The 22000-nt window shown below is 40.3% G+C and overlaps 2 protein-coding genes across 4 annotated transcripts in view; one reads left to right on the forward strand and one right to left on the reverse strand.

The window, feature by feature from the left end:
* The window catches only part of atp11b (ATPase phospholipid transporting 11B), a 50178-nt gene extending 41281 nt beyond the window's left edge, over positions 1-8897 (forward strand). For both annotated transcript variants that reach the window (XM_071486390.1, XM_071486391.1), the window contains exon 30: positions 5360-8897. Coding sequence is in view for 1 of the 2 variants with exons in the window: in XM_071486391.1 (XP_071342492.1) it covers positions 5360-5441 (82 nt within the window). In the remaining variant the exon portion in view is untranslated. The remainder of the gene's footprint in view (positions 1-5359) is intronic.
* Positions 8898-12099: 3202 nt separating this feature from the next.
* Positions 12100-21761, reverse strand: mccc1 (methylcrotonyl-CoA carboxylase subunit). Of its 2 annotated transcripts, none has more exons than XM_071486393.1 (19): positions 21464-21761; positions 20864-20907; positions 20365-20504; positions 20090-20185; positions 19798-19919; positions 19477-19624; positions 19229-19350; positions 19010-19121; positions 18521-18602; positions 18285-18412; positions 17975-18158; positions 17556-17665; positions 17133-17349; positions 16950-17036; positions 16381-16430; positions 15955-16092; positions 15218-15325; positions 13877-13948; positions 12100-13753 (listed from the first exon to the last, which is right to left on the reverse strand). In XM_071486393.1, the coding sequence occupies exons 1-19, from the start codon at positions 21517-21519 to the stop codon at positions 13619-13621; spliced, it is 2151 nt and encodes a 716-aa protein (XP_071342494.1). In that variant the 5' UTR covers positions 21520-21761; the 3' UTR covers positions 12100-13618. The 2 variants fall into 2 exon arrangements, with proteins under 2 accessions (XP_071342494.1, XP_071342495.1); XM_071486394.1 differs by lacking the exon at positions 21464-21761 and adding an exon at positions 21138-21324.
* Positions 21762-22000: the final 239 nt, after the last annotated feature.

The raw sequence follows: 22000 nt of genomic DNA on the forward strand, positions 1-22000 counted from the left end.
GCAGCCTTGCCTGGGAGATGTTGGGTCTTAGTAATTGTACCAGGGCCCGTAGAATAGAGACCTGCTGCAATATACAGGCACCCAGCAGGTCTCAGTATTACACTGCAGTATGTAACCTGTCTTGTCTGTGTAGCCCCTACATTAGGGTGGGTCTGTCTATTAGCCCATGTGTCTTTGTCCTATTCAGCTGTGCTATGGTCTGTTGTTCTGTCTGTCTTGTCTGTCTCTTCTGTTTCTGTTCAACACTACCTTAAAATCAAAGTTTGGTGTCCAAATGAGAGTTAGCCTGATTAGCCAGTTTTCAAGGAAAACTGTGTAATTTGTAATGCACTTTAGCAGATGACACCAGTGTCTATATGTCAATCATTAAGTTGACTTACTAACTTAAGTTGACTTCTACATGTTGCAGTAGTTCCTCTTGTTCATTGGAGGACTTCTCCACTTGAGATGAAGCCAGACATTGGCCAACTAGTCGAATCATATATGATCCAAATGCCAAATGTGGGTGTGCACATCTACAGTATTAACCTATGACTGAAGAGATGTGAAAGTGTTTCATACGTGGGAGGTTGCTGCAACTTAGCTTTCAAGCTGCACTTAGCAATTTTGCATTTAGGTAGCTCTTAAATGGCAGTGAGAGGTAAAAATAAATGAAACACAATCTTTATTTACTGCACAAAGGGAGCTCTCAGTAAGTGCAGATTACATTTCTTCAATGCTGCAGCTCAACTTCGTGATAAAGGATGATAAACATCAACAGCTAGAAATTTTTTTGCTCATAAAATATTTGCCTGGTGCAGCTTTAAAGATGAGTAAGCTGAGCTCACAGTTTCCTGGTCTGCTCAGTCTGCAGTTTCAGTGTTACGGTGTCTCTTTACCTGAAGCCCAGTGACACTGTGGGGTCATTGATTAATTGACCTGATCAGCCCTTTCTGCTGAGCAGTCAGTATTCCCCAAAACAGCTTGGGACTCTCAGTATTGATTAGATCGGTAATGAAGATGTATCATTCTTGTTCTTTGTGTGTGAGTCTTTTGCAGTAGACATTTCACAGTCCAGTGGTGTGGGCACGCATGTTTTTTCACTCATGACTTTGTGTGTGTTTGTAAAGGTATTGACAGCATGCAGGTTAGAAAAGGGATGCACTGCTCCTCCCCCTCTCTCTTCAGCCCCACCTGATAGCAACCTACAAACTCTCTGTGGACTGTGTAATCAGTCAGTCAGGTCTGAGAGGTACAGCCATCCAGTGATTAATCTTATTGTAGAGACGTAAAATTCTGACTGGCTGTAATTTTATCACCAGGCCGTATCATCTGGTGATCTAAACTCTGATTCATCTTGTCAAGAGCATAATATGGGTCCTACAATTTAATATCTATAACGTTGAGTGGTCCTCAGACAATGCTGGGTGGGATATGCACCACAAAATAATCAATTTCAATTGTTGTCAGGGTCAGTTCATTGAAAGAGGAAACTGTTCCCATCACTTCAGGGTCAAATTACCACTTAATGCATGATTCAGTTTGGATGAACGTCTTCATCTGGGAATGATTGATTTGTTTTCTGACTTTGGCACGAAACAGCCAATTACATTTTTCCAGCTGAGCAAACAGCAGCCTACTTGTGCTCTGAGAAGGATAAACATAAACAATCAACATAAGGAAAATGCTTTGCTTTGGTGTGCTTTATAGTGTATATAAAAAAAATATTTTCTACTAATAGAGCTGGGGCTAAATCTGCAGTTAAGTTTTTATCCCTCCTTTCCTTTCCTCGTCTATCCCCTCCTCACCTCCCTGCCCACCTTCTGTTTACCACAAACCTTTACCCGTCCCTCCTCTCCCTCTTCTTCATCTTCTGCATTTAAGGAAATGAAGCAGAAAACAACTTAGAGCAATTGAGTGACTATTGAGACTCAGCCCACATTTGGCCTTAATGCTAGGATACTGCCGTAAGGGTAAGGGAATATAACCACCTATCCATCCTATATGCTTAGTGACTGAAAGGGACATATAGCAAGCATATTTACAACTTATATAATACTTAAAGTATTTATCTGATATTTATTGGAAGCCCAATTGTAGCTGGCTGCTTGACTTGGCCTGTTGACTTGGCGTTGAATGTTCGCCACAGCTGAATAATGTCTAGGGGCAACAAATCAGGAACGGACATGGATGTCAGGAATCAAAGAGGTTTTTCATAAAAAAACAAGATAGATGCCCATGTGTACTTGTCACATCCGGCAGCTGAGTCTCCATCCATATCTCAAGCAAATTTTATTCAGACCATTGAAATGCGAATAAAACGAAAACTAAAAACATTGATTTAAAGATCATCTGTTAGTATTTGGATGCACTAATTAGAAGGCATACAACCACAGAAAGTCTAAACATTCCAAGCTGTTGTAAAACAAAACTGAACCATCCATTATTTGATAAACAAACTTAAATCTTGAAGCCTCTTCAAAACCTGTTTGTAGTACCTCCAATATTTTATTTAAATTTGCAACAGCTGTTCATTTTCTCTAATTTAATGCATTAGAATTTAAAAAATCCTTGGATGGAGATTCAGCCTCTGTCTGACATCCCTTGCTCCTCCTCCTCTTCTCCTAGAACATGGGGACCACACCCTAAACCAGAGAGGCTGCTGGGAAGTGTAGTCTCAGAGAGTTTTTTTTTTTTTTTAATTTCACACTTCCTGTATCTATTTGTCTTTTTCTACTGGATCCTGAAGCCTTATATGTGCTTCTGAGAAGAGGCCAACTTTGAGGGCATGCTTGTTTTACAATCAGGAGTATTCCAGGCAGGTGGAGTTTACTTTCTCCACCTGCCTTGTCCACTGCAGACATCAAAACAAGAATGCCCAGACTCTGTCTTGTTGCATGGGGGCTGCTGTTGCCTTTGGCATTTTGTACACAATGTTAACCTGTATGTATTAGTGCCCCCCACACACTCCTCCTCTTGCACTTATCTTTTTCTGTCCTCTCCGTCTTTCTGTGTCCTTGTCCCTGTGTGTCTGAAATATGCATAATGTTGTTCGACCTTCCAGATTAATTATTCCTGTGCTGTTGATGTCCCCTGTGAGCTCCGTCTTGTCAGAAATCTGCCTGTTCTGTTCTTTTCTTGGTTCATGTTCCCACTGGTTTATCCCAAAAGTGTTTTGGTGCTAACATCCTCTTTGTTCTGTCGTAACCTGGGGAGCAAAGATGGTTTTAGCACTGAGATGTTTCCATTTGACCTCGGCCCTGGTAGACCGCTGAGCTAGTGATGTATCACGTGAGAGTGCCTCCAGTCAAACCACCATTTGATTCATCAGCCTGTTTAAAGTCCCTGGGTTTACTGGGTCTTAAAACGGTTGTCTTCATCTCAGAGCAGTGTGAAATTAAAGGTCATGCGTTACGAAGGGTAGGACAACTGACATTTAGAAACGAAAAAATATCTCGAAATGTGGATGGACAGGTGCAGAGAGGAGGAAATCTACAAGTCTGACGTTAGTGAACTCGTCATAGTTTCAGCTATAAACAGTTGAGTGTGTCGAAGCTGCACATACATCAGGCTTTACTCATGCAGTCTTGTGAACATCAGGTGTCACAGCCAGAATGGAGGAATTGTTTGAACTCAGCAGATGTTAAACCACAGTCGCTCTGCTCCTCCCTGCTGGTGCTTTGAGGTAGAAGCTCTGATCATTGACTCTGGGTCAGCTCTGATGTGAGTTAGTGCTGTGGAGGTTGGGTTATTGTGACCTTTAACAGTGGCAAGCTGTGATTTTCATGATGAAACCATGTTGTATTCTTTTTTTCTGGTCTAGCTTGAAAATTTTTTGAGCGGTTTACGAAAGGTTGAGATTGTGTGCTTGATTTGTCAGACATTTCCAAAGGAGACCCAGCTTGCTAAGCTAATAGAGAAGGGTTGTATTTTTACAAGGGCTCTGTCATGTGTCTAAATAGAAATATACAGAACATCATAGATTTGATACTAAATAGATATATTTAATGTTGTGGAATGAGATAGTACAGTGATACCTATTTTTCTTCTGAAGATTTTTAAATAGCCAAATTTTATATTTACCTGCAGAAAGTCAGATACAAATCCTGCTTATCTTGAGAGTGGATATGAGGCAAGAATGTTGTTGGTGCTTGTTTATCATTTATTTATTTCTCTCTATGGTGATTGTGTTGAATTTTATCCATGGGTTGAGTAGTTCAAGTCTCTCCTCATCTCCTCCCACCTCTAAGAACAAACCAGAGACTAAATTGGTTTCAGAACTGTGATTCACATACAATACTTTACAGTATTTATTATAATTACTATATTCATTGTTGTTTCTGACAAACGATACTGACAGGGTCTCACTGAGCCCAACTAGCACTGCAGACATTTGCATCATTTGCATTTTCAAGAGCACTGAGGACATTATTCTACAATGGCTCCGCATCACTGCTTTTTACTCTAATGGAGCAAATAAAAAATATAGTGGATAATGGATATACCCAGATTTTAACATGTTTTTTTATAGATCAGAGTATCAGCAGGTCCCAAACTGCAAAATGTAAGGCCTAAAGCAATAATTAGTGACCTTATTTTTTATATATTTTCTTGTTCTGTGTGTACTCTTAAAGTTTAAAACCGCATTGGTAGATCAATGTGACGTAGTCATAGGACCTGCTTTACTGAACAGTTTGTATGATCCTCAGATATTACTTTCCTGCTGTATTTTTTCAAATATTTTGTTTTATTCAAAAAAAAACAGTGACACCTCTGTCAAAAGTCCACTGTACTTTGTTATCAGTAGGTGTTTAAGATGTCGTCTCTAAACTCATCTCCAGGTAGCATTAGTACGGTCGTAAAAGTTTTGGGAAAAAAAGAAAGATTATTATCTTTTCACTAAAAACTCAGGACTATAAGGGTATGATTCAAGCCCTCAACTACCATTACATTATCGTAATGGCATTAGCGTCAATTATCACCTTTTCACTGAGCCCCGCCCTCATCAAACCAACGACTGCTAATCATGTGTTCCTGTGGAGCCTGATAGCTGATTGAAAAATACATTTCCTGGGTCTTTGAATTGACTTCTCTGCCCTGACAGACCTGGATTGGTGTGAGTCAATGAGGAGAGACTTGATGTTCATCACTAACACCATCACACCCATTACTAACTCTCACTCCTCTGTCCCTCACTCCTCTCTGCTTCCTCCAGCCTGGTTGTGTAGATTGTTATCACAAACCTCTGGACAACAGTGTGTTAGCTAGTAACAGTCGAGCCCACTGACCCTACACACACACACACACACACACACACACAACCTCTCACTCACTCACTGCGTCAGTCAGCTAACCTTCGGTCACTGCTGCCTGTTTTCAGGTCTTGGAGTGACGCGGACAACTTCTACTCCAACGATCGCAGCATCCTGACGCTGTCACCCATCGAGGCCACGCACTGCTGACTCCCAGGGCCACTGACTGTAACACACAGAGCTGGGGGGGGTGGAGGGGCAGGGCTTCCACTCCGCTATGAGTCATAATCACACCCCCACAGTCCTGCCACCATTTTCTAAACCTACTTCAGTTTAAACCAGATGCAGCTGGAGGCAAACGGACTCAAACGGGAGCCGTCACATCATTTGAAACCAAAGGACTCGGCTCATTGCAGCAGGCTGCTCTATCCTCCACCAGTCTGTACCCAGTATGAATCAGCCCCTTGTAGAAAGGTTGAAAGTGATGTCACATACGAGCTGCACGATGAAAGGAAATGAAACCTTGAGCGTGGAGAGAGTCAGCACGACATGAAGCAGACGTCTGTGGACCTATTCGTGTAGAAAGATCAAGTCAGCATCTTAGCAGCTGACATCATATCTAAATTTACTACCTTCGAAAACAGTTAAAGACATGTTGAGTCTTACATTTAATTAATCAGCTCACAGGTGCTGCCCTCTGAGATCACATGAGTTTTATGAACTCTATGAACTATTTATTTTTCTTTTTCAATGCAGTTGCCAAACTTAATTTTTCATGCAACTGGCATTAAAACGTCTTTTGAAGTCTCACACATTCAACGCAGAATGGAGATTCCTGTTAGTCTGGACTTTTTTCTGCTACAAACGTTAGCTAATGTCAGGCATCGCCCCCGCTGGAAGCATTGCAGCCTGAGGACTGCTACTGAACCCAGCTGGTTTGGTCAAGCTGATCGTCCTCACCGCAGGACTGAGGTGGTTTAACGATGACACCACAAACCACATGTAGCACCGGGACAGAAGCTCAGCAGAGTCAGACTACATTAGGAATTCATCTTTGAGGTGTTGGCAAGCAGCTAAGGCCCATCATCATGTTGTTTCCATTCGGCCCCACTGCTGCACCTTCATTTCTCATTCAGATTGATAGAGGGAACAAAAATCACCACCCACAACCCTGTAGCATCCAGAGCCTTTGCTGATCCAGCGGCTTTATCTTTCCTGCTTCCTTCAGACGTATGGTAATCCCCTCAATACTGTTCACAGAGTTCATCTCCACTGTGGTACCAAAGACCAAAAGATTCAGACTGGAGTTTAACAGAAAAAGTGTTTATTTTTGTGCCTGATTGTACAGAAGCTTATATTGTTGTTAAGAAGACTTATCGTTGTTCGTGCTGCTTTCTCGTTGTGACTCTTCAGGCCTCCGTCTGCCTGGTGGCCAGATGGGGTCTGTTTAAAAAGCCATACATTTTTCAAGAGGTTATATTATTGGTAGATTATTGAAGGTACTCCAGACAGAAGCTGTTTGAGCCTGTTGTTAATTTGTACTTGTTCCCCTTGAATGCCTTTTCTCATTCAGCCTGGTTACAAAAGGCATCTCAGCATCACAGACCATGATGTCAGGGAACATTTTGAGGTAATGAAAGAATTCAAGGCTGCAAAAATCGACCTGATCAGACTTTCTAACATCTGTACAAACTAGATTTGAGGTATCTGATCTGATAATGGTACAACTGTGATTTCAGTAAGACAAAAATGGCTTTAATGGTGAGATGCTTTTCCAAATCACGGCTAATGCATGTTGACCCAGACAGCAGAATGTCTCTATCTTCAGAGAGATAGATTTATCAGATAAATGTGATCCAGCTTCAGAGGTGAAAAGAAAAGCAGAGCGTTTGCACAAGTCACATATCAAAAATCACTTTTTTTTGTTAAATCATTGCTCGTCTGACACCATTGAAATCATCCCAGTCATGTTTTTGCTGTTATGTTCTTGCCATGTGTGTCTCTATCCACCTGTTGATGAAATGTGTGTGTGCATGTGTGTGTTGGTGTGTTACTCTGTATGGCAGCCATGTTGGTTGAAGGAAGTACAGTACTTAGCTTTGTTGTAAGCTCTTGTACGATGTCAGTGACCACATGCTGCCACAAGGTTAAAGGTCAAATGTTTGTCTTTGTGTGCTCTATTTTCTTCAAAGTGAAAAGAGTTAAAATTAGGAAAATTGTATCAGTTCTTATTTGTTGACTCCAAAAGGTGACAGAGCTGACAGAGGTGTAATGTAGAAACCTCCTCAAGACAACCGTTTTAAACTTGACATCAAGAACCACCCAACAGTGACGGGTACATGCCTCAGCTCACACAGGGAACACACAGAGTCATAGGACGTTTCTGTTGCGCTGTGGTTGCTGTTTGAAGATGTTTAAGTGTCATTCATATTCTTGTCAATTCATTGAATATTCTTGATGTTTATTTTCCTCTATGGTACACATTGTTTGATGCATACCTGTTACACCCTCTGTTCACACAGGCGCAACTGACAATGAAAGTGTCTATTTATTATTGCAGTACTCTTGTTTTTCCTGTATTTGTGTTACACCTTTCTTACATATCAATATATCTGTGGGTCCTGTAAATGGCCAGAATGCAGCGACTTCCAAAGGTGTTTTACTTGATTCTACATGTGTCACCAGGAGGCTGAGCATCTGTCTAAGATCTTTACCCGAGCAGCAGCGCTGCAGCTGCACGCCTGAAATAACCAGGATGTTAGTATGTTACAGGACATTTAAAAAGGACACTTCCAGTTACATCACTCCATCCAACACATACTGATCATCATACTGTTGATATAAACCCTATTTCCAATAAGCACCTTAGGCCACATTTACACAGGAAATAGCTTTTATTTTTAAACCATTTAACCTCATAATTGTTATTAAAATATCTACTTGGATGCACCTGTGATTTCTGTTATCTGTACCTGGATTAGAAAACATACATGTTAATGCTAATTAAAAGGGGACACTCCATGGATTCATTTCATATTATGTAAACCAGTTTTCCTCTGTGGCTCTGAACAGAGCTTTGTTTGGCTTGAGACTTGAAAGAAATATGACAAGAAAAAGGTTTGTTATTATAAACTAGAAGCATGGAGTTTAAAAGATGAGAAGATGAGGGCATTTAACAGGCAGGGAGGGTGAAATGAGAGACGCTGTAGTTGCATTATTGGAGTTTGACCAGGAACTACCACTGGGAACTAAACTCTCATTATCTCAGCCTTTGCTGCATTAATTTTGACAGTACTTGTTGTAATCTGTCTTTAACAAATCTAACTTCATGAAAGTGCAATACTAAATCCAGAGTACCCCTTTAATACATTAAAATCAGGATGGTCAGATTTGATGCAGCAGAGACCCAAGTATAAGGTCCCTAACACGGGTCATGAACACTGGATCTTAAAATGTAATGAAACTCAACAGCATCCAAACCCTTCATACCTGGTAAATGCTGATGTCTTTCCAACTCCACACCCATAGTTTACACCAAAAGCTGTCTGTTAAATAATAGGTTTACATTTTTTCAATTCTATTCTTAAAACAACATCTACGAGACCATATGTACTTTGAAAGAGTTATTGATTACTGTAATTGTTTCCCTGTTCCATATTCTGTGCACCTTCTCCACGCTGCAGCTGCTGGAGTCACAGAAATCAAGTGAGTGTCTTCCATAGTTGGTACTTTTAGTGTGAAATTCCCTCAGTTTTCCCTCCTGAGCTTCAGCAGGGGAATAGTAACATACAGTACGTTTTTGCACAGAATGTGGACTCTGGATTTTGTCGCCCTTCACTTCCACCGTTAGAAAGAGATCTCTGCATGAAGAGGAGGAATAATTACAGCAAGAAGATACTGTTTCACTGTACATACAGGCACCTGGTGATTGCTTTAAGACTTGAAAAATTGTTAATGTGTAAAATCATTGGTGCTGCTTTGACACACATGTAATGGTGAGCAGGGCTGACATTAATAAACAAACTAATTTAATGTTAGTGTTTTGCCCAAACAAAACTAAAAGTTAGTAAATGATCATATTGAATCATCTCCCAGGGAAAAAAACTGAACTATATCCATCCGGAGAGTACAAACCAAAATTGGACAACTCATGTGTGGACCTGGCACTAACCTCAGAGTGTAAGGAGCATTTTGGGGCGTCAGCGCCGTGACACTGCTGCACTGTGACTGTCTACATGATGTCAGAGCAGATGGCAGAGGAGGGGAGATGAGGCTGAGCTGTGCAGAAACACCTGCAGTGCCAGTCACTTCTGATGCCCCCTTGTGCTCACCTACGGAAGTCCAAAGTGTTCAAAATTAAATAAAGAAGACATTATGACCTAAGTATCACATTATTAAAGATTCATGAGAAAATATCATTAACAGAGTATAAACCAAGTGTGAAAGTTATATGATTAAAATAAAACACTCAGTTAAAAATAAATATAACTATAAAAATGATGTTGATGCCACCAAAAATTTAAAAAAAAAAAAAAAAAGGTAATTTGAGGAAAATAATAGAGAAACTTTGAAAAAGGACAACCTGTTATTAAAACTCTATATGATTAATTATCAATATCTTGAATATATTTCTCACTTTGAACACTTTGCGTTTCTATACTGAGTGATTTTTTTTAATCCTGGCACAGATTATTCTTTTTTTTTGACATTTCAGATATAATTGTGGCCCAGGTGGCACTAATGTGATAGTTTCTATTGCTGTTTATGCAGAAAAGGGATGTTGTATATTTCCTTAAGATCAGATGTGATATTAAAACATCCAAGACCTGGTTCTCTGAAGCATGGCAGCAGAGACGTCACCTGAGGGTGGGAATACAAAGCCTCCGGGGTATCTCTGGAAGCAGGAGATTACTCAGACACATAATTGAAAAAAATGATCAATTAATATTTTATCACACCGAGATGACGATCATCCATCAGAAGCACCATCCTGGTTTAACTGGATATGACGACGAGCTGTGAAGCTCTGTCTTCAGTTTTCCTGCTTCTGGAAATATTGGCCATATATTGAAGAAGAGCAGCATCAGCAGTAAAGTCATCTGTGTCCTCTGCTGGAGGAACATGAAAATGGAAATCGAGGCTTTTGTAATATCTGTGATATTTGATCGATCTTAAACTATTAAGTTAGAAAAATGTCAGCAGATTGTGTGGAAGAGCTGCTTTTACAGGATAGACATGTAGAAACGGTGGCAGGTGACGTCAGGGCGGAGATGCTCTTGGGAAACTGAGTCACTGTTTGCAGACTTGAATCTAATTAAGGTTTCCTTGATCGAATCAGATAAAAACGGGGAACAGAAATTAAAATGTCAACCGGTCGGTTTGTCCGCAGCAGAAGGTCCTGTGGCTCCGCATCCCCCAGCAGAGGCTCCAGGCTGCAGGTCCTCATCACGGTTCTCCCTCACCTGAGTGAGCCTCCTCATCACTCCTCCTCCTCCTCCTCCTCCTCCTCCTGTCCGTCAAGCTGTCTTATAGCTCATGTTTATGAAGATGCGGTTCTATTTACAAAATAAATACATTTGTAAAAAAAAAAAAAAAAAAAAAAATTGGAGCGTGATTTCATTCATTGAATTTCTCTCATGTGAGAGAAACAGATGTTAACTGACCTGAACCAAACCACAGGAAAACAGCTCACGACTGAGAGATGTTTGTTAATGAGGGAGAGAAAACAACAGAGTTTATATCAGTGAGAGCAGCAACTAATCCGTGTTCAACTAAAGTTCAGGCAACAACTTTATATGTTGACTCACAAGCTGGAAGGTTTTAATTTAATTATTCAACTATTTTGACTTTAAAGTTTACTTTGGTAGGGCTGAAACAATCAGCCAATAATCAAACAAATGAATCAAGACTTTTAATTATTGATTATTTCTTTAGGTCATTTATCAAGTGCCACATACTTGCTGGTCCTCACTTCTCAAATGGGAGGATTTAAAACTTTTCTGTTTTACTACAACTACATTAAATATCTTTGGGTTTTGGACCAAGAAACAAGGAATTTAAAGATGTCACCATTGTTTTTTTTTTTTATATATGGACCCAAACTGCTGAATAATAAATAACACATTATATCATAAATATCACAAATAATCACATGGGCCCATACATATATTAAAGCATGAAACTGTGGAATAATCCAGTAATAAGTTTAACTGGACTGTGATAAAAGTGGGATCAATTAATTAATAAAACTGAGGTGAAATAAACTTATTTTGAAAAACAGCTTTGCAAAAGAAAATTTCAAAATAATGTGCTAAGGTTAAAATGAACTGGATTATTCCAACTTTAAGTTTCATGTCTTAATATCTCATGTCTTATTTGATTAGATTTTTCTTTTTTTTATGGATTGAAAATTGATTTAAATACAGCACAAATAATGCTAACACATTAATATGATGACAACCACTTTGGTGCAACACCTCCCTGATCTAATAAAGGCTTACCTGCTGCACTGTGGAGGTTGTTTAGATCCTCAGTGGAGGCACGCGCACACACACACACACAGAGAGCATCACTGAGTAACAGCTTTCCATATTTCTCTGCCATTTTCTCGTACGAGTTGTGTCACAGGCATTTTCACACCGTGCGACACAGTGAGGGCTCTGCACAGCCACACAGCTGTTTGCAGTTACTGTGATTAGATCAACCCTCCTTCAGGCTGAGGCTGGGAGGAGAGTCAGTCAGTCCCAGTCTGCACACACCCTCACAGCCCTGATGAGAAGGACAACCAGCCAAAATAATGAAATAAAAAAAGATTAAAAATCATACGCGTTCGGAAAGTGCATCAAGTATGACATAACATGGGGCTGTGTGTACTTTGACAAAACTTTATTACAGTATCTGACCAGTCCATTATCATCTTTTTTTTTTTCTTAAAAATCACCTGTCATATCTACAAATAATCCAGGAAATAAACACGTGTTTTAGTCTACAAGGCCTCAAAGCACACAGTTAGTAAGAACAGAGTGATCGGCAGAAACAGGTCAAGTTCACGTCGTCTGTTTGGTGCTGATGGAGGATTTACACACAAGCAAAAACCATCTGTCTGTTTAAAGCTGCCTCTGACCGACATTTCATCCTTTAAGGGTTACTTTGAAGCCAGAGCCAAAAATACTGCAAATGTGATTTCAACTTTGTATCAGAATAATTTGGAATAGGGTCATTTCGGAGTGTTTTTCTGCCTCTCATTTCATACTGCCTCTTTCCTCGGCGCCACGTTTCACTCTCCTCAACATCCTCTTTTTAAGGGACGTTTTAAGTCAGTCTGGATTTCGAAAGGCAAACCCCCGATACAAAACATTTTCCCCACAATAAAAATATATTAAGTGTTATTTTCTTTCATCATCACTGCTCACTGAAAACCACAAAGCTTCAATATGTCTCAGTCTTAACCTTAGTAACAATGCATGTTTAAATGTTGTCAGTTTTACAATATATACAAGTGGTAGGAGAGTTTTCTCATCTTGTAAATGAGAGTGAAAGCCTTCATCTTCTCTGTAAATGTAAGAAATGTAGTGATGGTCCTGGTTTTCACTGGGCAGTGACAATAAAGTCTGGGCAATAAACAAACCAGTCTTAATGCAACATGTGGGGATGAGGATGATTTTTTTAAATCATGTAAATGAGACATATTTTTCCAGAGTTATCAGTAACTATTCTTAATACACTAAAGTCTAATTCTGCCAGTTTTTATCATCAAATTTCTCCCACCTACTTGATATCTTCTGCCTCATATTTTCTCATAGATTTAGTTTTGTCACTGTGTTCATGTAAAGAAGTACACACAGTGTGCATAGAAAGGAGACTTAGCAATCTACATCATTGAAGTGCATTAAACTAAACTGCACAGAGCTCCCCACAGTCCTCAAGAAACACTACACCACGGACAGAAACCGTCACATTAGAGGAGAGACGTGGAAAAAAAACAAGAAAGATTTGCAAACACAGAGGACGATTCGGTTATAACAAAAATATAAACACAAAAAAGAAAAGCAGAAACGGACAATAACAGTCAACATGAAGGCAACACTTTGTTGTGTGAAAGGCAACTGTACATTACAGATCTTTGTGGTGTTTACCCACTGACTCCAGTTCAACCATGGAACATTTCAGGTCACTGTAGCCGTTTTTGACCTTCCTAAAAGCATTCTGGGTACCCAGGTAGACAGCATTCATCTCAGGCTCGCTCCCAACACATGATTCAGGTCCTGACTTGCATTTTAAGAAATATTTATCTAATGCTGGATGCTCCGGTTGTCACAGTAACTAGTCCCGCCTCTCCTACCTGTCTCTGTGTATTTGCAGTTGCTTATACATGTGTTTAGATGCGTTTACTGGCTGCTGCCGTCCCCGTTATCCTCCCCCTCCTCCTCCAGTTCCACCAGGGGAGCGTGCCGATTGGCCTGAGAGCCCTCGCTGAAGAACACCTTCTTAATCACACCCGACTTGGGCGCACGGATTGTGTGCTGCAGAGAGGAAAAAAAACAACAGATCAAACCCAGCAGAGATTGTGTGTGTGTGTGTACCTGCCATTTAAACTGGTCAGAGGTGAGAACGTGTGTGAGGCAGAGCCAGCAGGAGTCACTCACCTCCATCTTCATGGCGATCATGACCATCAGCGGGTCTCCTGCAGTCACCTTATCTCCGGCCTTCACCAGCACCTGAACACAATACACCGCACTGTTTATTTGTTCAGACAGAGGATATTCAGTCTGTTCACCTCAAGAACAAAGAGCTGTTAATACTTTATACTAATGTCATTGTCTATTTAAATTTGTTGGTCAGGCAGCTTTGAATAGTCTTCAGCTCGTTCAGAACACGGCAGCGTGTCTGCTCTAAATCACTTCTGCTTCAGCATCACTACACCAGCTGCCAGTTTGTTTCAGATAAACAAGAATCAACTCAGAGGTGCCCTCATAAATAAAACCAATTGACAAGGTGGGGCCATAGGATAGCCTCTCAATGACTGCCTGTATCAGCAGGAGTGTATTATAGTGCTCATACTACAGCCTCTCACACTACATTAAAATCATCATTAGGTTTGTTTGGTATGAAGCAATGATGAAGTTAAAGTGCAGTTACCTGCACGTTAATACTGAGCATTGGAACTTATTCTTGACCTTGAAAACATGAACTTCACTTTTTTGCTAAGTGCATGTGAGTTGCTTTCTTGCTGAGAGTTAGAAGAGAAGATGGATAAAACTCTAATGATGAAGCTGGAGTCAGGAGGCAAGGGGTCAGCAGGAAGCCAGGCTCTGTGCAAAGCTCAAAAATATGTCCACCAGCAACTCTGAAGCTAACAAACACAAGTCAACATGTGAGAGTCAGACTAGCTGTTAAATCCATCTACTGAGGAAGAGCATGAGATGTAGGCAGATCTTTCTATGTAGTAAGAGAAGAAGTGTTTTAAAGTCTCCTGATATAGAAAATAATGGACTTGAAAAACAAAACAACACTTGTGACTTGTGTTTTTTTCCCCTCTCCTGTACCTTGTCCATTATTTTTATATTTTAGGACAGGCAACAGTTAGGACATCGTAATATTAGACTCCACAAATGAAAGGCTTATACACTGTCTGTTCAAGGCCTTTTTGTTTTCCCTCCAACAGAACTCAATAAGATTAAATACTTCACAATATCAGAACATTTTAAATCCCTGCTAAAAACTTTCATGTTATAATATTTTATATTTATTTTTATGTCTTTTCTCTATTGTACCAGCATAGTGTTATATAAAATACTTATACAAAATAAAATAAATATATATATATATATATATATATATATATATATATATATATATATTTACAATTCATTATTTAATATGATGGTTAAAGTCTTCCAAACCAAAATAAACAGCTCCCTTAAGCATGACAGAAATGAAATTGACTTACACTTTTTCACCTTATTTGTTAATACAAGCAAACTCACCTTCTCTATAGTTCCAGTCATGGGGGCCACAGCTCCACCCTGAGACCCGGAGCCGCTCACACCAGCCAGATACTTGGGCACTGGAACAGACATCTGGGAGCTTCCCTCCTGCAGTAAAGATGTCAAGATGTCAGCAACACACAGATGAAGTACGAGGGTCTGAACAGGCTTTAATCTCCCCTCATGTCAGATGTTGAACACTCGTCCCCAGTCAGACATGAAAGATAACAGTTTGTGCAGTGACGGGTGAAGTATACTTCTCTTTAAATTGATTGGGGAAAACATGAATTTGCAGCTTTCACATATTCTTTCATTTGGAAAAAGAAACACACTTGCATAAGCCCACCCAGTTAAAGTGTACAATGTTTAGATTTGAGAAAGATTTCATTCATCTTTCAAGCTAAAGTGCCAAATTCTCTGTGGCTCCAGCTTTTAAAATATGTATATTTGCTGTTTTACTCTTATGTGATACTGAAATATCTTTGAGTTTTGGACTGACAAGCAATTTGATGATGGTTTCCAGGATTCTGGGATGACCTGTTTTTCACTATTTTCTGCATTTTATGGACGAAACACATTAGTTGCAGCCCTAAAATAAATACTGCTTCTAAATTGCACCAAATTTATATTGTTAACAAATGAAAAATTAACTGACTAAAGGAAGATGTATCTATAAAGGAAGTAGTCAATTCACTCAGCTTGTGTTTCTAATATCAACAGTAGTGTGAGGAACATACCATGGAGAACAGGTGGACCGTGTTGTCCAGGATCACCAGTTTGGGACGAGACTTCACTCCATTGACAGAACAGTGCAGGAATGAAGCTCCACCCTCAACCTCTAGCTCTCCAGTCACATGGTACACCTCCTCACCAATCTGAAAGAGGAAGCACAGGTTCACCTCCTGATACCATTTTCCCTGCTAGTTATATTATTAGCACTCCATAAAGGGTTTTACAGTTATGTAATTAATGTATAATCAATAACTTGGTACATTTCTCTTCTTGTATTTACTTTTATAGTTGTTTACTTTTTTGTAATACATTTAAAATGTGAATAAAATACTGATCTGCTCATTTGTAAAACAGAATTTGTATTTTACATTAAAAAAAAAAAAAAACTAAAACACTGTGATTTTTAAAAGTGATGCAGTGCAAATGCTCACCTGCATACTGTAGCTTCCATCTTTGCTGTACTTGACGACCACATCGACTTCTGGAGACACAGACAAGAAATGTTTGCAAAAGAAGTTTTCGGATTCATGGGCAGGAAAGGTTGTGAAGAAAGTAGAAACACAAAGTCTGTAGTTGAACGTCATCATCATCATCATCACACTGACACAGCAGCAGCCACTGGACTTATTTTTGGCCTTGAAGTGACATTTTTAATAAAAACATTGAATAATTAATGTGAGTTCATTAACAAACTGTCACAGACCAGACCAGCTCTAAACTTAATTATTCAAACAGTCATTAAAGGAAAAAGATCCACAGATATGAGCCGACCCCAACTGTATCTGCTTATTAAAGCTAAAACAATATATCAGTTCTTCAACTAATCTAATACAAATTAACTGTCATCCTTGTCATTAATATTGCTCTAAAATATTCAAAACAATAAAATGTTTTTTTTTTGAGAGACTAAAAAAATAAAGTTTTTCTTTCCTCCCATCTGTTCTCTTCCTTCCCTCTCTTCCTGTACATTAGGGGGCAGTACAGTACTACTGGTACTTACTTTTGTCTCCCACCTGTAGCGTCATATTTCTGTTAAAGTCAATGTTGTTCCTCCAGCCACTGCTAGAGCCAAATGGGGAGAAGGGGTCTGAAAATCACACACACCATGTACACTTAGTATAGTATTATTTTTCAGGTCAAATAGATGCAAATCATTTCTCAAAGGAAGATATTATCCTCTCACCAGCGGAGGCTTGTGTGAACTCCTGCGTGTGTTTCTTCTCCTGCAGCACCAGACCCAGGGCCGCCTGGCAGATCGTCGCCCCGGAGGGAGCTCTCGGAGTGGGGAAGAGGTCAGCGTAGTGCTGGGGGATGAAGCTGGTGGTCACGTTTCCAGCCTCAAACTCTGGGTGGCCGGAAAGACTCAGCAAAAAGTCTATGTTAGTGTTCAGTCCCACGATCTGAGGACAGATGCAGACAAGAGGATGCAAAGAAAGTGAAAACACACAGCCATCATTTCTACAGTTTTTTGCATTTATTTTTTTGTATAATTTAAATCAAACACTACACATAGGGGCTTCAAGTTTAGTAAGTACATTTATACAACAAGTTCCGTTACATGACATGAAAAGCACCATCTGACTGTGTGTGTGTGTGTGTGTCTTACATTATACTGTCGTAAGCAGTAGCGCAGCTTCTTTAAGGCAGCTGATCGATCCTCTCCCCACACCACCAGCTTGGCAATCATTGGGTCATAATGTGCCGACACCTCATCCCCTGAAAACAAACACACACACACAGACGCACACAGACGCACACACACTATGTCAGTTATAAAGCTCCCAGTGCTTTTACATTATGGTATTCACCTGTATTTGTCCCTTGCTCATCCTTCACTATCTACACTCCACTGAAGCAGTCACATAAATAGATACATTTTCTACTGTTTATACTGGTGTTGATGTGATTGCATAAATTGGATAAATGGATGGAGATCAGTCAGTACTGTACAAGCTCTCACTGTTATGGTTTCTGCAGGGTATTCACCAGAGATCTATTTTAACTTGTCATCATTCTCTTCCCTACCTTCCCTGACTCCAGTCTCTATGCGAGTGTGTTGGTCTGCTGGAGGGGTGGAGAGATGCAGCAGAGGCCCTGCCCCTGGAAGGAAGTCGTTGTTTGGGTCCTCGGCATAGATGCGAGCCTCGAATGAGTGCCCCCCTAAGATGATGTCATCCTGGAGGAGAGGCAGGCGCTCCCCTGCTGCCACCTGGAGGAGATTATCACAAAATATTATCAAGTTTCTGTCAGTAAAACTTCTAACCACCGGAGGAAAAAATCCAAGCGCACAACATATTTTTATTGAGATTCTTTTTCTCTGTCCCTCCCCTCTCACCCTGAGCTGCCACTCCACCAGGTCCGTTCCAGTGATCATCTCTGAGACAGGATGTTCCACCTGCAGCCTGGTGTTCATCTCCATAAAGTAGAAGTTATGATGGGCGTCCATTATAAACTCAACCGTGCCTACACAGGAAGACAAACAATATGATGCCCATACACTCAGCTGTGTGTTCTGGGTCTGAGAGAATGAGACGGTGTGTGCAGGTGTGCGTGGGTGTTTATGTGTCTTACCTGCACCTACATAGTTGACAGCCTTCGCTGCTCTAACTGCTGCTTCTCCGAGTTTCCTGCGAACCTCGGCACTAATATTAGGCTGAAAAAAAAAAAAAAACACATATAGAAATGTGTAAACACTCAGGGCTATGATCACTCAAAATGTTTGTGTCAACCACTAACACAAATGCAGCAGTAATTCCTACCAACACAGGTCAACTTTTCTAGCTTTTGTCACCATGATAGTGAGTGGAAAGATGCTAATGTGTCTCCTCTTCCAAGAAAAAGAAACTAGTAGTATTAACTAAAAGCTAAACTTGAGTTTGTAGAACAGATATAATGCAAACTCTGGTTTGACAGGCTGTTTTCCCATGATGACCATTTTCTAGATGCGGCAAACCCAAACGTATGAAACTGATTTAATTGCCAGACTTTAAATTTACAACAATTTTTAGAAGTCGATATCAGATACAGGATACATTTCTGTGACCACCATCGTGCACTCACCCCTGGTGCCTCCTCTATGATCTTCTGATGTCTCCTTTGGACGCTGCAGTCTCTCTCAAACAGATAGACAGCGTTACCGTGCATGTCTCCAAACACCTGAACCTCCACATGTCTGCAGGAGACACACAGAGAGAAATTAAAGGACGATTTTTATGAGACATAGGTAAAAGTAACAACACAGCAGAACTGGCTGGTTGGCAGTTAGTTGGTGAGTGTTACCTGGGGTCCTCTACGAACTTCTCAACCAGCATGACGTCATCGTTGAAAGATTTTCTAGCTTCTCGTCTTGCTGACTCCAACTGCTCTATGAAGTCTGAGTCTGAGCGTGCAATACGCATCCCCTAAACACACACACACACACACACACACACACACACACACACACACACACACACACACACACAAACAGAATTAGTTTTATGAACTTAATCTGTAAAAGTTATACTAATTTTGTCACATCCTCTCACCTTTCCTCCTCCTCCACGCACTGCTTTAATCATCACAGGGTATCCAATCTGAGCAGCCTCCGCTTGCAGCCTCTCATCTGATTGGTCCTCTCCATGGTACCCACCAATGATTGGCACCCCAGCAGCTGACATGATGTGTTTGGATGTGCTGAAAATGGATACAAATCAATATCAGTCAATTAGGACAGTCAGTCAGTGTTATTATTGCCTTATCCTTTTTCTATTTATGTTTCTATTCAACTGTTCTGTTGCTGCCGTGATTACACAAAGTCCTGGGCAGATGTTATAAATAATTTGTTACTTTTTACACATATGTGTCACCTTTTAATGCCCATGTCTCGAATGGCAGAGGAAGGTGGCCCAATGAAGATGATGCCTTCCTGTTTACATGCCTCTGCAAACTCTGTGTTTTCAGACAGAAAGCCATAGCCAGGGTGCACCGCCTAAACACACAAACACACATACAAGATTTCAGAAAAATTAGGTGTAATAATAAATTTGTGCAAATTTAAGAATAGCTAATGGGATTAAAGATGATAATCTTGGTACTAACATTATAAACTAAATTTATTATAATGGTTTAAAGAATTCTCCTTTTAGCAGGATTACTCACATGTGATCCAGACTTCTTGGCCACTTCCAAGACTTTCTCCATAGAGAGGTAACTCTGCTGGGAGGGTGGAGGACCGATGTGGTAGGCTTCATCCGCCTACAAAACAACCAAAGCAAACACAGACTGCTTAAAAAATATTGGCAGATTAAAAAAAACAATCTGATGTTTAATTGTATTCATTAAAGCTTCTGTAGAAAGTGGGGAGTAACACAGAGACCTGATAACACTATAAGAGACGCAGCTTTTTGGTGAGAAAAATGTATGAAATTTCTCACCATGGCCACATGCATGGACTGCCTGTCTGCGTCACTGTACACCGCCACAGAGCGGATGCCCATCTTCTTGGCCGTACGCATCACACGACACGCAATCTCCCCTCGATTGGCAATCAACACTTTCTCTATCCTTCCCACCCCTGGAGAGGACACAGAGGAAACAAAGTTTTTACAACTGACATCTAATGCTCTTTACATGAAATCAGATGCTATATTTAAAATTACATAAACACATATTGTTGCTTCACTAATTAAAGCAATAGTAAGTGCAACCAAAAAAAGCGCAGAAAGACTTAAAAGGCCTGCAACTATCACTGCCCTATCATCCTAGGTGTGAAGTAGTGGCTCACAGATACAACCTGTGTAAATGCAGGTTACAGGTTGACACATTACTCTACAGCCAGCTATAGTCACTTCAGTATTTAAATTTGCTGCCAGCAGAGCAATTGCTATTATAATTTCTTATAACAATCCTGCAACAAGCACGTCCTTCACTCACCTCCTGAGACGAGCCTCACGCCTCTTTTGGTCCATGATAATTTTCTGAAAGAATGGAGAGAAGAGAGAGGAGTCAATAACTTCAGCAGCACTCAAATTTCTTCATGGCTGTGGAGGGCAGAGGCGAAATGAACGAAGTGCTCATGAAACAGCAGCTCCAGTCACTATAGAGAGAAACCTAATCTACATAACCGAGCTGCATTTGATAGAAGCCAATGAATAGTAGTGGCACAAGTGCATGTTGTACCAGCAACATTAGCCATGCTAACTGCTACCTTTATTTAACCTTGCTCGGGTCTTATCTGTATCTCCAGTATTTCGCAGAATGAAAAACATTTTATCAACAGGCTGACGTTGAGTTCAGAAATAGCGTGATTTTGTCCAAGTTAGCCATCTTGACCATCAGTGGGTAATATACAATCTTAGCTACAAAAGTGTATCTTATCTGGTTAGCTCAGTCGTAGGATAACACTGGTCCGCTTGAAAAACTTTTAAAACAAGCTAAATATCTCAGTGGTGCAGATTTCTCTGAAAGGGGGGGGGGGGGGGGGGGGGGGGCAGCCTGTTTAAGAACAGACATGTCACTATTTGATGTACTCACTGTGTAAATATCCTCAGACCCTGCAGAGTGGGGAAGCTCAGGATAACTGCAGCCATAGCTACCAGCTGCTAAGGCTAGCTGCTAGCTTAGCTAACTGACCAGCTGAATGTGGAAAAGGCGAAGTGGTAATTTACTAAACCCACTAATAGTTAGTTTGGAATTACAATAATTACAGCTAACCACTCAACTTAAGTCGGAGATAAACATCTGGGACTTTTATGTGTCACACACGCACGAATACGCACTGCCAAACGCTATTTAATTTCGGTATTATTAATTTTGACCTTTCCAAGGACTCGTAGCGTCGGCAGCCAATGAGAAAAGTTGATGTGGAGGTGTGGAGGGAGCGGCAGTGAACACAAACAGGCAGCAGAGGGAGGTGTTTCATGGGTCACACAAGAGGTGGGGCTATGTGTAATTTGTTTGCTTTATTTTATCATTATTATTATTATTATTATTATTTAGCTTTCCTTGTCTTTTCATCCACTCCGGTGATGAATTACAATTAATAATGAATAACTACACTCATAAAAATAT

Source organism: Trachinotus anak, unplaced genomic scaffold, assembly GCF_046630095.1.
Source record: "Trachinotus anak isolate AG129_WGS33_773 ecotype Australia unplaced genomic scaffold, CSIRO_AGI_Tana_v1 ptg000010l, whole genome shotgun sequence".
NCBI classification, from domain to species: Eukaryota; Metazoa; Chordata; class Actinopteri; order Carangiformes; family Carangidae; genus Trachinotus; species Trachinotus anak.